A 16,913-nucleotide genomic window follows, 5' to 3' on the forward strand; every position below is an offset into this window, starting at 1 on the left:
CACTGAGACACCTGTAACATCTTGCAGTTGAGTTTTGTGTTTTTTCCCGTATGTAAGATTTTTTTTTAATTTATTTTAATTGAAAAGTAAATTGGATTTACGGAGAGAAGGAGAAACAGAGAAAGATCTTCTATCACCTGGTTCTCTCCCCAGATGGCCACAGTGGCTGGAGCTGAACCAATCCAAGGCCAGGAGTCAGGAGCTTCCTCCTGGTCTCCCATGCGGGTGCAGGGTCCCAAGGCTTTGGGCCGTCCTCCCAGGCCACAAGCAGGGAGCTGGATGGGAAGTGGAGCAAGCAGAACATGAACCAGCGCCCATATGAGATCCTGACACTTGAAAGGTGAGGATTTAGCCGTTGAGCCGTTTATGTCCCTTTCCCATATATAGGTTTTGCACTTCGAGTTTATTGCTGCTGTTGTAAGTTGTATTGTCATTTTAAAATTTTTTGCTAATTCTGTTTTGGGTTGCATTGGCCTTGGTCTAATGCTTATATTGAACTTTATCCAGCATTGTTGTTCGGGGACAGTCCTGAAGGGTGAGTTGATGCACTGTGCCCCCCATCCCATTGCTGCGGCTCTGCTGTGCTGGCTTGGAGCGTGAAGAGGCTCCCGCTCTGGCCTGTGGCGATGGACCTGTGGGATAATTCTCCCCTTCCAAGCGCCGGGATCCCATATGTTCACCAGTTCTTGTCCCAGCTGCTCTACTTCCTATCCAGCTCCCTGCCTGTGTCTTGGGAAAGCAGTGGAGGACAGCCCAAAGCCTTGGGACCCCGCACCCATGTGGGAGACCCCGAGGAAGCTCCCCTCTCTGTCTTTGGATTGCTTCAGTCCTGGCTGTTGTGGCCACTTGGGGAGTAGAGTAGGAGCAGATGGAATGTCCTTCTCTCTGTAAATCTGTCTTTCCAGTAAAAAGAAATCCTTTAAGAAAAAGTTTCTTATCTTTCCCAATTTTCTCTTCAGTATTTTTGTTATGCTTTAAATTTTTTATTTTTTAAAAAATATTTAATTTAATGAAAGTCTGCCTCTAAGCTACCACTAGCGGACGGCGTCGGGCACAGCTGCTGCAGTCCCTGTGGGACGTAGTTGCTGCTGGTGTCCTGGGAACTGCATACCTGCACCTTGTCAATGTAGTAGGTGTCTTCACCTGGCTCTCCCTGTGAGCTCGGGCTAAGGTCTCCTTTGAGCTTGCCGTGCTGCTGGGGATGCCCTGCACTGCCTGAGGAGCCGATAGTGGGCCACGTGATGGCACAGCCCCGCGCTAGGCCGGTGCGTCCTGGTCTTCAGGCGCGTGTGAGCTGCTTTGGCAGGTCCCTCTTAGTCCAGGATGGCCTTGTAAAGAACTGTAATATTTTTCTCCTAAGATGGGATCTCTTCCATGACCTGCAAGTACAGTGGCCCTGTCGTTGGGACTCCCTCAGGATTCATTCCTCACCTAAACCTACGGTGGCCTTACCCTTGGCTGTCCCTAGGCAGTAACTCCACACCCACAAGTCCCCAGAGCTCATTGCCAAGATGGCGCCGGCTGCTTTTAAGCAGTCAGGCCAGGCTACGCCCCGTCTCCCAGCAGCCAAAAGCTGCTGGTGGAGTTAAGATTCCAGTTGGCATGTCTCGCTGGCTTCCTGTTGTTAAAATGGGTTGGTGTTGCATGGCAGGCCAGAGAGCTGCTGCTGGCAGTACTGGTGACGTATGAATGCCGGTGGGTGTCCAGCTGCTCCACTTCCGATCCAGTTTCCTGCTAATGGCCTCTGCCCCCTGTGGGAGACCCGGATGGAACTCCAGGCCGCTTGCTTTGGCCTGGTCCAGTCCTGCCACTGAGGCCTGCTGGGTGGACCAGCAGGTGGAAGTGCCCTGTCCCCCCTTTTCTCTCTGTAGCTGATATTCAAAGTAGATCAGTAAATCTTTAAAAGCAGCCTAAAGCTGTGGGGACAGGTGCTGCTCGCTGTGGCTTCGCCGCCACCGGGCATACTCACACCCGGATCTGTGTCTGAGCTTGGTCCTGGCTCCTGCCGATGGGCTCTGGGAACTGGCTGGGGTGCCTGCCTCCTGTGGGAGCCCTGGGCGGAGCTTCCGGCTCCTGGTGCGGTCCTGGCCCAGTCCTGTTGCGGACATTTGGAGAGTGAGCCAGTGGGTGGGACTGTTCTGTCTTTCCATTGCAATGAACAGAGGCGAGCAGAAATTAGAAAGCCCAGCTGGTCACAGTGGCGCTCACAGCTAGAGGTCTGCTGGGAGCTGGCCTGGTCCCTTCTTCTGGGGACCTCAGGCTTGTCCCCCACCGCCATGTCTTGTCCTGTTCCATGCTCCTGCCCATGTCTTTGTCCCCTGCCCCCTCCCACGGGTCCCTCAGATGTGGCTGGCCAGGTGGGTCCTCGTGGTGTGAACTCCCTGACCGAGTGGAGGCCATGAGGTATGGGAGGGCTCACAGGCATGCTGCTGTGCTGTTGGGTCGGTGAGGCTGGGGAAGGTCGCCAAGGGTGCGTTTCTGACCTCAGCTCCCTTGAATGTGTCACTGCATTTCCAAGCCACGGAGAGGACTTTGAGGCCAGACCCTGAGCCTGGTCCTCCGGCCTGTGGCTGCTGCGTCTGTGCTGTCGGAGCCTTCTCTCGGGCCGCCTGGAAAAGCAGTGCAGTGGGTCTGGAACTGGGAGACACAGGTGCCTCTGAGCCACATGGGACACAAGTCCCGCTGAGCAGGAGTGTGACTCAGGACCAGGAAGTCGGGGATGGCTGCTTGGCCGGCCCTTTGCGTGCGTGAATGTGGCCAGTTTGAGTGACTGATTCTGTGAGTTGAATGACTTAGAGACATTTAAATGGTCCTTGGCAGAACAAAAGGTCCCTCACTTGTGGGAGGGTGCCCGTGTCTGGGGTGGTTCTGACAGACACTCCCCCTGAGGACCGGGGCCATGCCTGTGGAGACGAGGCTGTCCGGTGAGCTAAGCCAAGAAGGGGCTTGTGACGCCAGCACTGAGGAGAGGGGCGTGGGGAGGCCGAGAGAGCCTGGAGCAAGGCCAGGCCTGATGGGCACAGGGGGAGGAGGTGGCTCGAGTGCCATGCCCTCCGTCAAAGGAACGCCTGGTGGCCAGAAGGCGTTTCCTACACCTTCCCGAACAGTGAAGTGGGAAGAAATGGAGTGGGGTGCAGGGCTGGCCTCTGGTTGGGCCGCGTGGGGGGGGAGGGGGCGGGGGGGGCGGGGACAGCCTGGAGGCGAGGGGCTGCAGAGACCTCCCTGAGGGCTGAGAGAGTCAGCTGACACACCTCTGACTGCTGCTCCGCTTCCTGTTTCCTCAAAGCTGACTCAGCAGGTGGCGTGGAGGGGGAGTACCTGTAGGCCCCCCTCACCTGGCTGGGCGTCTGTGCCCAGGAGGGTCCACCCTGCCTGGGTGACCACGGCCTGCCTAGCCCAGGCCCACCCAGCCAGCAGTAAAGGGGAGGAGGTGTGACGCATGTAGGCTGTGTATCTGGGCTGGGCACGGGGCAGGTGTGGGGCCAGGGGCTAGCTAGCAAAGAATCAGGCTGTGCGAGGGGCCATGCCTGCTGCCTTGGGCTCAGAGACAAGCATGACTGCTGTTTGGGGTGTCAGCCTGAATGCCGGCGGGGAGGTGCAGTACCTTATGGGAAAGCCCAGGACATTGCGGGGGCTCTACACTTCCCTCCGGGAGCAGAGAAATGACATCTCCACCTCCAGGCACTCTCAGCCCTGCAGAGTGGTGTTGGGTAGCTCTGAGGGCCGCACAGGGGGGCCTGCAGTGTGCTCCTGGGCAGCTGGAGTGGCTGGCCTGTGGGGCCGAGCACCAGGGTGGAGTGGAGTGGAGGGGTGGGGAACTGTGTCCCAGCTTTGAGAGGCCCTGGGTGGGAGGGGCTCAGAGCAGAAGGCCAGGATGGTGGGGAAGGAGTGTAGGTGTGTGTGTGGGTACGTGTGTGTGCACATGTGGAGCCCATGGGTGTGTGTGTGTGTGTGAGCCCTTGGTGTGTGTGTGTTGGGGGGAGCCCTTGGAGTGTGTGGGTATGGGTGTGTGTGTGTGTGCAGCCCTTGGTGTGTGTGTGTGTGTGTGTGCACAGCCCTTGGTGTGTGTGTGTCAGGGGGAGCCCTTGGAGTGTGTGTGTGTGTGTGCACAGCCCTTGGTGTGTGTGTGTAGCCCTTGGTGTGTGTGTGTGTGTGTAACCCTTGAGGTGTGTGTGTGTGTGTGCCCTGTGTGTGTGTGTGTGTGTGTGTAAAACCCTTGCGGTGTGTGTGTGTGTGTGTGTAGCCCTTGGTGTGTGTGTGTGTGTGTGTGCGCCCTTTGTGTGTGTGTGTGTGTAAAACCCTTGCGGTGTGTGTGTGTGTGTGTGGAGCCCTTGGGGTGTGTGTGTGTGTAACCCTTGGGGTGTGTGTGTGTGTGTGTGTAACCCTTGGTGTGTGTGTGTGTGTGTGTGTGTGTGTAACCCTTGGTGTGTGTGTGTGTGTAACCCTTGGGGTGTGTGTGTGTGTAACCCTTGGTGTGTGTGTGTGTGTGTGTGTGTGGAGCCCTTGAGGGAGGTGTGTGTGCATGTGGAGTGGAGCCTTGCAAGTTGAGCACTGTGGTTGAGGGCAGAGACACTTGTGAGGGGCAGCCAGGGCTTGCGTTGCGGGCAGTGGGCCTGGAGGGGAGGACGCAGAGGAAGACGCGGGTAGCGCCTCAGGCAGGTGGGCCAGGGAGCCAAGAGTGCGTTCTGTTGATCTGTGCAGGGAGCTGGAGCAGAGAAGGTGCTCTGATACGGGCTGCTGGCCCCGTGCTCCTTTTTGGGGTGCTTCTGGCCTGTGCTGGGCTGCAGGTGTGTGGGGGGCGCTGAAACCCACGTCAGTGTTCATGAGGGAAGTGGGTGGGTGACCTCACACTCAGGCCACTACCTGCTTTCTCTTGACTGGTCTGTGGCCCCTGCTAGAGCCAAGCTTCCCGGGAAGCAGTCCTGCCCAGCCAGAATGAATCAGAAGGCTTAAGAGCAGCTCTGGGGTGTGTGAGGGGCCCTCAGCACTCAGGGAGACAGGCCTGGGGGGACCGTCCTTCTGTCCCGGATGGGTCAGCAGAGGCCAATCCCTCTAATCCCTGGGGAGAGGCTGATCTGCCACTTGACCTGCGGCTGCTGCATCCCAGGCTCCCTTCGTAGCCTCCTGGCCAGTCTGTCAGCTCTGCTGCTGAGGCCCAGGGATGCCCTGAAGTCCACGGCTTGTGGCCTGGAGTGCTGGATTCCACGGCTTGTGGCCTGGAGTGCTGGCTCAGCGTTTGGTTTTGGATGCTCAGCCGGCAAAGTCTGCAAATGTTCCAGTGTTTTAAAAAGAGAGCGAGATGGCTGATGTGGACTGTTGTGGCGCCCAGGGTTCCCACAGGGCTCCTGCTGTGTTCTGCTGGCGAGTGGGCAGCAGGCGGGGGTCCCTGGTGGGCTGGGGACGGCGGGGGGAAGGTGAGTGCGCTAGGGCCGCGCTGTCCATGCTTGGAGCTACCAGTGTTTCTGCCTGAGGGCTCTGCTGAGGGTGAATGCCCAGTGCTGCCATGACAGCTGAGCAAGTTCTGATGTGTGTGGACGCTGACCTCATGGTCAGGAGCCCCAGCCACCCATCGTCTGCAGGCCCCTTGTCGGCATATGGTCACTGACACCCCTCTGTCCCTGGAGCCAGGTGTGTGTCGCAGCAGGTGGAAGAGCCTAGTGCCTCTCTCCCACTGCTCTTACTGAGCACAGTCATTTGGGATTCCCCGAGTTGCTGTGGGTCCCCTCCGTCTGGTTGCTGAGAGCTTTTTCATTACAGTAGACGAGAATTTCTGTGCTTTTACTTCCACCTGCTACTGTGTCCAGGTTGCCTGCCTTCAGGCTGTTGCTTTGGCTGACCCGCTGGGTGCTTCCTTCCCTGTGAGCTCCTGGGAGCAGGAGCAGAGGGTGGGCGCTGTGGTGCAGGGTTGTGCCGGGGATGGGAGCAGAGGGTGGGCGCCGTGGTGCAGGGTTGTGCCGGGGATGGGAGCCTGCTTTTGCTCTGGTCATTTCGTGCTGACAGGCACTCTGGAAGGTGAGGGGCTCGTGTCCCTGCTGCCACCCAGAAAGACCTCGATGGAGCTCCTGGCTCCCGCTCCTGGCTGCTGCTCCTGGCTCCCAGCTCTGGCTTCCGCTCCAGCTCCTGCTCCAGCTCCCGCTCCAGCTCCCGCTCCTGCTCCCAGCTCCCGGCTTCCAGGCTCCCGGCTCCCGGCACCTGCTCCCAGCTCCTGGCTCCCAGCTCCCGGCTCCCGACTCCTGGCTCTTGCTCCAGGCTCCTGGCTCCTGGCTTCCAGGCTCCCGCTCCCTGCTTCTGCTCCCAGCTCCCTGCTCCCTGTTCCTGCTCTTGGTTCCCGGCTCCCGCACCCTGCTCCTGCTTCTGCTCCTGGCTCCCACTCCTAGCTCCCGGCTCCTGCTTCCGGCTCCTGGCTCCTGGCTCCCACTCCTGCTCCCACTCCTAGCTCCTGGCTCCTGGCTCCTGCTCCCGGCTCCTGGCTCCTGCTTCCGGCTCCTGGCTCCCGCTCCTGGCTCCTGGCTCCCGCTCCTGCTCCCAGCTTCTGCTCCCAGCTTCTGCTCCCAGCTCCTGATCCTGCTCCCGGCTCCTGGCTCCCGCTCCTGCTCCCAGCTTCTGCTCCCAGCTTCTGCTCCCAGCTCCTGATCCTGCTCCCGGCTCCTGCTCCTGCCCCCAGCTCCCAGCTTCATCTCCCGGCTCTGGCCTAGGCCAGTCGCAGCGACCATGGGCTGTCTGTCAGCATGAGTCAGTCAGTAGATGCCACATCTGTCTTCCCAGCCTTCTTACTCCTTCAGCCATCACTGTTTTAGAGCCTGAAGAGCAGAACTGGTAGGCCTGGCCAGTAGCACGGCTGCGCACCTCCTCCTCGGGCATTGGTGTTCTGGTCAGCTCCGGCCACTTCGGGCTGCTTTCTCACTGTGGGAGTTCTGTGTTGGAGGCACGTTCCACTCTGCTGTCTGTCCTCTGAGCCTGTCTTAGAGGGAATGTTGCAGGTCTGAGGAGGCCAGCTTCTCTGGCTACTGTGCAGCTGTGCTGTTGCCTGGAGCTGCTGCCAGAGTCAGGGCTCCCCTGGAAGCTGCAGTGTCCATGGACTCAGGCCGGGCTGGTTCCGGTGGACGCTGGGAGGTGTGCGTCCGAGTCTTTGCCTGTGCGTGTTCAGTTGTCCCTGCTTCCTGGAAGGACTGTGCTCTTCGTGCCTGTCCTGGACTCTGCTGCCCTCTCCCTCTGCTGGACCTTGCCTGTACTACATTTCTTCTCTGCTGTGTGATGGTGGAGAGAAGGAGAAGAGTGTGTGAGGGGCGTATGTTGGGCCCTGTTGTCCGTGCAGGTCTCCTTTGTGGGCCGTCCTCTGTGCCTTCCTGGGCGCTGTGCAGGGAGTAGGCCGCAGAGCTGCCCTCTGGGGACTTGCACCATTGTGTTGGCACCACACCGAAGGCTGCTGGCGTCGCTGGTTGGGGAGTTGTCCTGCCTAGGCTGGCCTTGGCTGTGTGTCCTTGTTGGGTTCTGAGTGCGCTGTTGGGGGACCTGCTCCAGGAGCGTCGCTGTTGGGGGAGTGAGGCAGGCGGCGGGAGCCTGAGGGGTGTGGTCCCTGTATCGTCAAGGCTCTGAGCCCTGCATTGGCCTGTGGGGTTGAGCGACCGTGGTGGGTGTGGTTGTAACTTTCTGTGTAATTCTGTCTTTCAAGTAGGTAAATAAATCGTAGTGAAACCTACTTTTTGACGATAAAGAAAAATAGAATCTAGACTAACACTGACTCTTAACCTGAGTGGGAGCTGTGAGTATGCTTAGTGTGAGGCACAGTGAGGCTGGCACAGAATGAGTGCTGTGGGGCAGGGGAGGGCGCGCAGGAAAGCTCTGCCGGGCTCTGCCAGCCTCGGTGGCAGGTGGGTCTGTCCCTGTCTGTGCAGGGCACACGCGCAGGGGCCCCTGCTGCTCAGCAGCCAGGCCAGCTCCTGCCAGCGCAGCCTTGGGTGGCTCCCGGGAGCCTGTGGGTTCTTAGTTTTGGCAAAGGTGAAGGTAATGCCGTCCTGTGGATCAGAATCTTGAGGCCGAAGCAGCCTGGGTTGGCTCCTGGACAGGGCAGGGACGTGAATGGGCCGTTGTCTGGAGTTGAGTCAGCAGGTGTCTTGGCCGTGACAGAGGTGCTAATGGCCTGACTGTCGTGCTCTAAGGAGTCATAGCTTTTATACTTGGGACACGTTCAAAATGCCACTTGATTCTGATAAAGTTTTGACCATAGTGAGTGTCTGATGTGTTCCTTTCAGTGTTGCTGGGGTTATTTTTCCAAGTGGAAATGAAAGCACATTCCAGCTTGGGCTGCCTGTTAAGTCACAGGGTCCATGTGCTGCCTTGCTGGTGGCCACTGTGTGTGTCACTGTGTGTGTCTGGGCTGCTGTCCCACAGCCTGGGTCCACTGCTGGTGGCCTTCAGGACACTGTGTGTGTCTGGGCTGCCGTCCCACGGCCTGGGTCCACTGCTGGTGGCCTTCAGGTGGCCTTGGAGATCTTGGGTGACCAGGCTTGCTGCTGCCTCCAACTTGCCAGTGGCTGCTGAGCAAGGCAGACTCACCTGCCACCTGCCTGAGGCCATCTCTGGGCTGGGTCCCTGCTCGCACCTTTTTCCAAGCCGTCCTTATGGCAGCATGAGGCCTCTCGGGGGCAGAGACGTGCAGTGCCTGGGCCTGGCTGGGTTGGCTGCCTTCAGCCTGTTCTGTTTTCAGTGGGACGTCTTGGAGGGCAGCTGTCTTTACAGGCCTGACTGTGGGGTTTTGGGTCAAGAATTTTAGTGGCAAGCCCAGGGGGAGGCCTTGCCTTTGCTTCTGTACTGTGTGATGGGTGTGGGAGCCAGGCCTGCCCTCAGGAGCCCCTCCCTCTGTCGGGGAGCAGCACTTTCCCCGGCAGCTGGTCTCCTGAGCTGGGCTGCCCTGGGCCCGGCTGCCTGGTTCCTGCCTGGGCAGCAGAACCTCAACATGGTTGGTGGGTAGTGCTCCTCCTGGGTGGTGTGCTTTGCTTTCCCAAGAGTGAGGGTGAGTGACCATCCTTGCCCAGGGGATTCCCAGCATGGCGCTGTGTGCCCAGCCGAGTGTGGGAACACTTCCCCGCCCCCTCCATGCCTTCATATGGTGTGGACAGCGGAGGACTCAGGGCTCAGGTGGGGGATTCCCTGAGCGGTGTGGACGATGCCAGGACTCAGAGCCAGCATGGGGGCGCCCTTGGGGCCCAGTTTCGTGATGTCAGCAGGTCCTCTGAGCCTTGGCCCGACCCCCTCACTGCCTGACCTTGCCCCTCGTCACTTTGACCTTGGTTACCCTGGGAAGTGCAGTGTGGGCACTTGGCTAGCACCTGGCTGGCTGCTGGTGAGCCTGTGGTGGTGGCCGACCTGGCTCTGCTGGCCAGTGCTGGCACTGCCTTGGCTCTGCCCTTCACAGTGTCAGACATTGTCCTGACCTTGCCCCGTCTTGTCCCAGGGATGGTCCTTGTGCGGAGTGAGAACGGGCAGCTCTTGATGATCCCCCAGCAGGCCTTGGCGCAGATGCAGGCGCAGGCGCATGCCCAGGCCCAGCCTCAGAGCACCATGGCGCCCCGTCCTGCCACCCCCACAAGTGCCCCTCCTGTCCAGATCTCCACCGTACAGGTGAGTGCACACACACCCTGGGGCACCTGCTCCTCGGGGCCAGGGCCTCCCAGGTGAGCAAGGGGTGCAGGGAGCCTGGGCACAGCACTGTCTCCTGCCGTTCCGCTTGCAAGCTGGTGGAGGCACCTCATATCTCAGAGCGCCCGGGGGCTGTTGTGTCTAATTCCCCAGGCGAAGTGCTGATGGATGAGGTTGGGTGCCTTTCGGCTGTGGGCTGTGAACTCTGGGCCGTGTGCTGTGGGCCCCATGCCTTGTGTGCTGTGGGCTGTGCCTTGTGGGGCCCCATGTGCTGTGGGCTGTGTCCTGTGGGCCATGTGCTGAGGGCCCCGTGTGCTGTGGGCCCGTGTGCTGTGGGCCATGCACTGTGGAGTGTGCCCTATGGGCTGTGCCCTCTGGGCCGTGCACTGTGGGCCATGTGCTATGGGTCATGTGCTGTGGGCCATGTGCTGAGGGCCCCGTGTGCTGTGCAGTGTGGGCTATGTGCTGTGGGCCCCGTGTGCTGTGGGCCGTGCGCTGTGGCCCCATGTAGGTGCTGTCAGCCCCTCACTGTCACACTTGTCCTGTTCGTGTGAGGTGCTTTTCCCTCCTGGCAGGCCTGTCCTCCTGTTGTTGGCTTGTTTTGCCTTTGCCACCTGGATAGTGACCTTGCAAACGTGTGCAGTGACGGTGGCGGAGGTGCCTGGAGACTGGGGGTGGCAGTGTGTGTATGTTCTGATTACAGCTCCTGGTTTGGTGGCTCCCATGAGACATTGCTGTGCCTGTGGGTCCTGAACTGTCCTGGTTGGGGTCTGTACACGGGTTGGGGAGCTCTGCTGTGTGGGCTGGTGCTTGTCTGACATGACTGGCTGATCTGGCAGGCGCCTGGGACACCCATCATTGCACGGCAGGTGACCCCCACGACCATAATCAAGCAAGTATCTCAGGCCCAGACGACGGTACAGCCCACTACAAGCCTACAGCGCTCGCCTGGTGTTCAGGTAAGAGGTAGCATGGGCCCTGGAGCTGGGGCGTTGCGTCATGTGCGTGGGTCTTGTCGCGGGTGGGGACTGGGGTTCATAGAGTGCTGCTGAACTCGGGGTGCTTTTCCCAGAACAGGGTTCCTTGTTCGTACAGCATCGGTCCCCAGCCGGGCCCAGGGAGCTTCCCCTGTGCAGCAGGTGTGTTGACAGGGGTGCCTCACGACTCAAGATTTGTAGTTGAGTTGAAAGGCAGAGAGAGAGCAGAGAAACCTTCCACTTGCTGGTTCCCTGTGTAGATGCAGGGCCGGAGGGACCCGTTGGCCGCGTGCTGCTTCTGGGAAACTGATCAGAGGCAGAGCCAGGAGTTGAGCCTGTCCGCTGTCGGATCACGCCGGCCCCCGGCTTCGCTGCGTGTGGGAGGCCTGAGTGGGTGAGGGCAGGTGCTGGGTCTGGGCCACTCTGCCAGTCCTGGTGTCGGATCACCAGTGTGGCTCTCATTCTGTGCCCTACCACACCCTCGTGGGGGGACTGGTCCGCCCCTACTTGCTCCCACTCGGGGCTCTTGTTTTGGAGTGTGTTAAGCTGGCCACTGTTGTGGTGGGCATTGCTCTGGGAAGCTCAGCTGTGGCCTCTGGGCCACAGGAAGGTCCTGTACTGGCTTGTCTGGCCCTTCTGCTGGGGAAGAAGGCAGGGCCCTTCGGAGCTGACCCTGGCGCTGGGCTCTGCGGGTCCTCCTGCTGCCATGCCCTGGGCTTGGCCGGCAGAGGGTGACAGGGATTCTGGATCCCATGTGGGTCTGTGGCACCAGGAGCAGGGACTGGCAGGCGGGGGCTCAGGAAGCCCCTGTGGGGGAGGGCCCCAACTTGGGCAATTATTTTCTGAGAAGCTCACAGTGTCAGTGAAGTTTGGGAAAGACGCAGTCACTGAAGTCAGCAGGTGTCAGGGGATGCACCCTGAAAAATGAAGCTCTGGGCGCAGTAGCCAGAGGGCCTGTGTGGCTGCTGGCCACCCCAGTGGGGGCCCAGGGGAGCCCTGGCGGGGGCTTCGGCCTGACCCAGCCCTGGCTGCTGGGGGCCCTTCAGGAGTGAAGCAGCTGATGGGGGGCCTGCTTGTCTCTGCCTGCCAACTGCATTAAGTTAAATAATAATAATGATAAAAAGAGTAATAACGAGAGTGGTAACCAACCCCCAGAGAGAAGGTGAGTCCTGTGGTCCAGGTCCGGACCAGCCCAAGGCCCCTCTGCGCCTCCAGGCTGCCCGCCTCACCCTGTGCGGCAGTGCCCAGGGAGTGGAGCTCCCAGGTCCGGACCGGCCCAAGGCCCCTCTGCGCCTCCAGGGCTGCCTGCCTCACCCTGTGCGGCAGTGCCCAGGGAGTGGAGCTCCCAGGTCCGGACTGGCCCAAGGCCCCTCTGCGCCTCCAGGGCTGCCCGCCTCACCCTGTGAGGCAGTGCCCAGGGAGTGGAGCTCCCAGGCAGGGCGGGGATGCCTCTCTGCTCCCTGACCGCCTCGGGGGTGGCCCCGGGAAGCCCCAAAGAGCTAGTCGCAGCACTTCCCGGGGCTGCACTGCCCCCTGCCTGCGCTCTGTGCTGCAGGCAAGGAGTTAGCTAAAGGCTGCGAGGGAGTCTTGGCAGCTGCGTTTACAAATGGGCACACACTCAGAGTCAGCAAATGTTTGCATCAGGCTCATTCCTGTGAAACGGAAACCTTGATAATTTTGCAGCATCTGAGGTGTTGTGCCCATTTGTTCAGCCCAGCGGCCGCTCCCTCCTGGCAGTGTGGTGAGCTCTGACCCTGCCTGCTGTGGCTGCTGGGTGAGGTTCATGCAGGAGGGCAGAGGGGGCTTGGTCCTTGGTCACCCCAGCCTCCTCACAGTGACCGCACGGTAGGCCCTTTCCCGGGATGGGCTGTTCATGCAGGCGCAGCAGGAGGCTTCCCCGGGTGCCATCAGAAGTGTGGCTCTGCTGAGGCTTGGCTGCCTAAAGGCGGCAGCTGGCGGCAGGGACCCTCAGCTGTCGGGGAGCTGCTGGGTGGCCTGCCATGTCATCACCGTGGGTGTTGGGTCCCTGCAGCCTCAGCTCGTCCTGGGGGGCGCTACGCAGACGGCTGCCCTCGGGACGGCGACTGCGGTTCCGGCAGGAGCTCCTCAGAGGACAGTTCCAGGGGCCAGCGCCACCACCACAGCTGCCACGGTAAGAGCCTGCCGCTTCTCGGGGCCCTTGGGGACAGCTGGGCAAGCAGCTGCCACACCTCCCCCTGCTTCCTGCTGGCTCGGACCATCGACGTGTGAGGGGGGCATTGAGCCCACAGCCCTGATGAGGCGCGGGAAGGGTGCAGTGAAGCACCCCGATCTTCTCTCTCAGCTTAGACCAGGGGGCTGTCTGTAGATGGGAGACAACTGGCTGGTGGCAGTGGAGGGGCACCCTGGCCACCCTGTTGGCACAGTGACACCACTCCCTGTGCCCCTAGCCCACTCCCTGAACCCTCTCCCCGTGTCGCTCTCCCCACTCCCTGTGCCCCACACCCGTGCGGGTCTTTTAGCAAGATGGCATCGTGTCACTTCTGGGCCCTTTCCGTGCTTCTCTGGAGCTCTCACCAGGAGTGGGTTCTGGGGTGCATCCAGGTGGCGCCCTCTGCTGTCAGCACAGTGCCCGTGCCTGCCTTCGGTCGCTCAGTGCGATGCCTCTGGGCCGAGGGTACAGCCCTGTGGTGCCCTGGACAGGCGTGGTGGGCTGCCCTCACAGTGTTTTCTGGAAAGTGTCTGCGAGGCTCCCCTGACTGCCTCACTTGTCTTTATACTTTAACCTAGGAGACCATGGAAAACGTGAAGAAATGCAAAAACTTTCTGTCTACGTTAATAAAGCTGGCCTCGTCTGGTAAGCAGTCCACAGAGACGGCAGCGAACGTGAAGGAGCTGGTGCAGAGTTTACTGGTGAGAAGTTGCACGATTCCCCGAGCCGGGCACGGCCGTGACGGCGGGTCAGCAGGAGAGGGTCAGCAGGAGAGGGCCTGGGCATGGCCATGACAGGGTCAGCAGGAGAGGACCCGGGCACAGCCGTGATGACAGGGTCAGCAGGTGAGGACCCGGGCACGGCCGTGATGACAGGGTCAGCAGGAGAGGGTCAGGAGAGGGCCCGGGCACGGCCGTGATGACAGGGTCGTCAGGAGAGGGTCAGGAGAGGGCCCGGGCACGGCCGTGATGACAGGGTCAGCAGGAGAGGGTCAGGAGAGGGCCCGGGCATGGCCGTGATGACAGGGTCAGCAGGAGAGGGTCAGGAGAGGGCCCGGGCATGGCCATGACAGGGTCAGCAGGAGAGGGTCAGGAGAGGGCCCGGGCACGGCCGTGATGACAGGGTCAGCAGGAGAGGGTCAGGAGAGGGCCTGGGCATGGCCATGACAGGGTCAGCAGGAGAGGGTCAGGAGAGGGCCCGGGCACGGCCGTGATGACAGGGTCGTCAGGAGAGGGTCAGGAGAGGGCCCGGGCACGGCCGTGATGGCAGGGTCGTCAGGAGAGGGTCAGGAGAGGGCCCGGGCATGGCCATGACAGGGTCAGCAGGAGAGGGTCAGGAGAGGGCCCCGGCACGGCCGTGATGACAGGGTCAGCATGACAGGGTCAGCAGGAGAGGGCCCGGGCACGGCCGTGATGACAGGGTCAGCATGACAGGGTCAGCAGGAGAGGGCCCGGGCACGGCCGTGATGACAGGGTCAGCATGACAGGGTCAGCAGGAGAGGGCCCGGGCATGGCCGTGATGACAGGGTCAACAGGAGAGGGTCAGGAGAGGACCCGGGCACAGCCATGACAGGGTCAGCAGGAGAGGGTCAGGAGAGGACCCGGGCACAGCCATGACAGGGTCAGCAGGAGAGGGTCAGGAGAGGACCCGGGCACATCCGTGATGACAGGATCAGTAGGAGAGGGTCAGCAGGAGAGGGCCCGGGCATGGCCATGACAGGGTCAGCAGGAGAGGGTCAGGAGAGGACCCGGGCACTGCCATGACAGAGTCAGCAGGAGAGGTTCAGGAGAGGACCCTGGCATGGCCGTGGGACAGGGTCAGCAGGAGAGGGTCAGGAGAGGGCCCGGGCACGGCCGTGATGACAGGGTCAGCAGGAGAGGGCCCGGGCATGGCCATGACAGGGTCAGCAGGAGAGGGCCTGACCCCGCCTCCATCCTTGTGGCCCTGCATGCGTCGCCATCTTGAGCTGTGTCTGCCCGTGCTTGCCCACGTGGAGAGACTGGGCCAGCTCTCAGAGGGGCCATGGCAGGTGGCCGCTGTGCGAAGGGCAGTGCTGCACAGTGTGTGTGCGGCTCCTCGAAGCTCTTTTCTCAAGGTGTCATTTCTTACCCCCGCCACTCCTCCTGCCTTCCCCTCCCACCTTTACTGCTTTTAAACAGGGAGGTGTCAGCCTTGTTTAAGTGGACAGAGGAGTACAAGGGTTGCTGCCCCCCTGTGTTCTGGGGGCGACTGGCGGCTGAGCTGCGTGGCCACAGGGGTGTCCGCTTCCACCTCCTAGTGGTGCTTTCTGACAGCCTGAGCTGTGTGCCCGGGGCTGCCCCTCGCTCCTTCCTCGTGGGCTTGGATGCCTGGACATGAGGCTTGCACTCTAGGTTGCGTGGTGTGCCCGGCTGGGGGCACCTGTTGGCTGCTCTCTGCTTCTCGCTGAGCCCAGCAGCTGTGCTCTTGGCAAGGCCACCAGCGGTCCCTTCTGTGACATCTGAGCCCTGGCTGCTGCTCGCTGCCCCTTCTGACTGCACCGTCTCCCAGGATGGACGTGGCCACTGCAGTGCCAGCCTCTGTGAGAATGGCTTGTCAGGGAAGCTTGCTCCTCCTCTCTGAAGTCCCTGTGTGGTGCCAGGCCTGGCCTGGGGTCCCCTGATGGCAGGACATGCCTGTGGCCCTGCAGATGCCCCCAACAGAGGGTTGACACCTCATCCTCTGACTTCCACCTCTAAACTGCTTGGTTTCTGTGAAGCGCGCTGTGTTCTGGGTCAGAACTCTGGTGCTTGCGTCCTCGCTGTGGCCTGGGGTAGCCTCTGCCCCTAGGCCTGTGCTGTGGCCTGGGGTGGCCTCTGTCCCCAGGCCCTCGCTGTGGTTGCCAGGGCTCGCTGTCCTTGGTTGCAGCCAGTAAGCTGTGCTGCTGGTCCCTGCCCATCTCACTTGTCTGTCTGTTGCAAGCTTGAGTTTCTTGAGAGGAATTGGTCCGTTGTGCTCTGGGCTCTCTTGGTTTCCTCTGTATTGAGCTCCTGCGTCTCGAGCCCTTTGTAGGTGTGGGCAGGGTTGGCCCCTTCCGGAAGGTGCCCTGGCCCCTGCTGGGCAAGGAGCTGGCTTGGACGGGCTGCAGGTGATGTTGGGGCTGTGGCTTGGACGGGGCTGGAGGTGTCAGGGCTGTGCAGGGCCTGAGGAGCCCAGGTGCAGGCCCCTGCCCCCTCCAGCAGGTGAAGGGGGCGGATGAGGCCACTTGGTGCTGTGTGGAGATGTGTCCACGAGCCTCTGTTCACCGGTTTCAATGTGGCTCTTGTTTTTAAGGATGGAAAAATTGAAGCTGAAGATTTCACTAGCAGGTTATACCGAGAACTTAACTCTTCACCTCAACCTTACCTTGTGCCTTTCCTGAAGGTAAGCGCAGGTGCCCGGGGCTGCCCAGCGAGGCCGTCCTGCTGGGCGGGGGTGCCCGGGACTGCAGGCTGTGTCTGGGCCTTCACTGTGTTAAGCAGTGCTGCTGTTTCTTGGTTGTATTTCATGTTTTGGAGAGACAGAGCCAGAGACTGCCTGTCGGTTTCCCCTCCAGCTGACCGCCATGGCTGTGGGGGCCAGGCGGAGCGGGGAGCCCAGAGCTCCATCTGGGCCCCCACCTCGGGGCAGAGGCCTGGGGATGGGAGCCGTCTGTGCTGCCTTGGAGCAGCGCCCTGAACACTGACCCTGCTGTCGCTGCCACCTTGTTTTTAAGCGTTCTGGTGGCAGGAGAGGCGACCTTGGCAGATGTAGAGGCCTGACCTCGGAATGTTCCCTTGGGTTGGGAGCCTGTTCCTTCAATGGGGCGAGCTGCCTGGTCCGCTCCTGAGCCCTGCCACCTGTGTGTCCATGTAGAGGAGCCTGCCTGCGTTGAGACAGCTGACCCCCGACTCAGCGGCCTTCATCCAGCAGAGCCAGCAGCAGCCGCCGCCCGCCTCGCAGGCCACCACCGCGCTCACGGCCGTGGTGCTGAGCAGCTCGGGGCAGCGCCCGGCGGGGAAGACAGCGGCCACCGTGACCAACGCCCTGCAGCCCCCTGTCATCAGCCTCGCCCAGCCCACGCAGGTCGGCGTGGGCAAGCAGGCACAGCCTGCCCCGCTGGTATGCAC

The 16,913-nt window shown here is 61.2% G+C and overlaps 1 protein-coding gene across 1 annotated transcript in view; it reads left to right on the plus strand.

The window, feature by feature from the left end:
• The window catches only part of TAF4 (TATA-box binding protein associated factor 4), a 45,817-nt gene that overhangs the window by 18,710 nt on the left and 10,194 nt on the right, over positions 1-16,913 (plus strand). Inside the window, exons 2-7 of the mRNA XM_058679679.1 lie at positions 9,455-9,621; positions 10,479-10,598; positions 12,649-12,768; positions 13,386-13,508; positions 16,099-16,188; positions 16,660-16,905. Of these exons, the coding sequence (XP_058535662.1) occupies positions 9,455-9,621; positions 10,479-10,598; positions 12,649-12,768; positions 13,386-13,508; positions 16,099-16,188; positions 16,660-16,905 (866 nt within the window). The remainder of the gene's footprint in view (positions 1-9,454; positions 9,622-10,478; positions 10,599-12,648; positions 12,769-13,385; positions 13,509-16,098; positions 16,189-16,659; positions 16,906-16,913) is intronic.

Source organism: Ochotona princeps, chromosome 22 (assembly GCF_030435755.1).
Source record: "Ochotona princeps isolate mOchPri1 chromosome 22, mOchPri1.hap1, whole genome shotgun sequence".
Taxonomy (NCBI): domain Eukaryota; kingdom Metazoa; phylum Chordata; class Mammalia; order Lagomorpha; family Ochotonidae; genus Ochotona; species Ochotona princeps.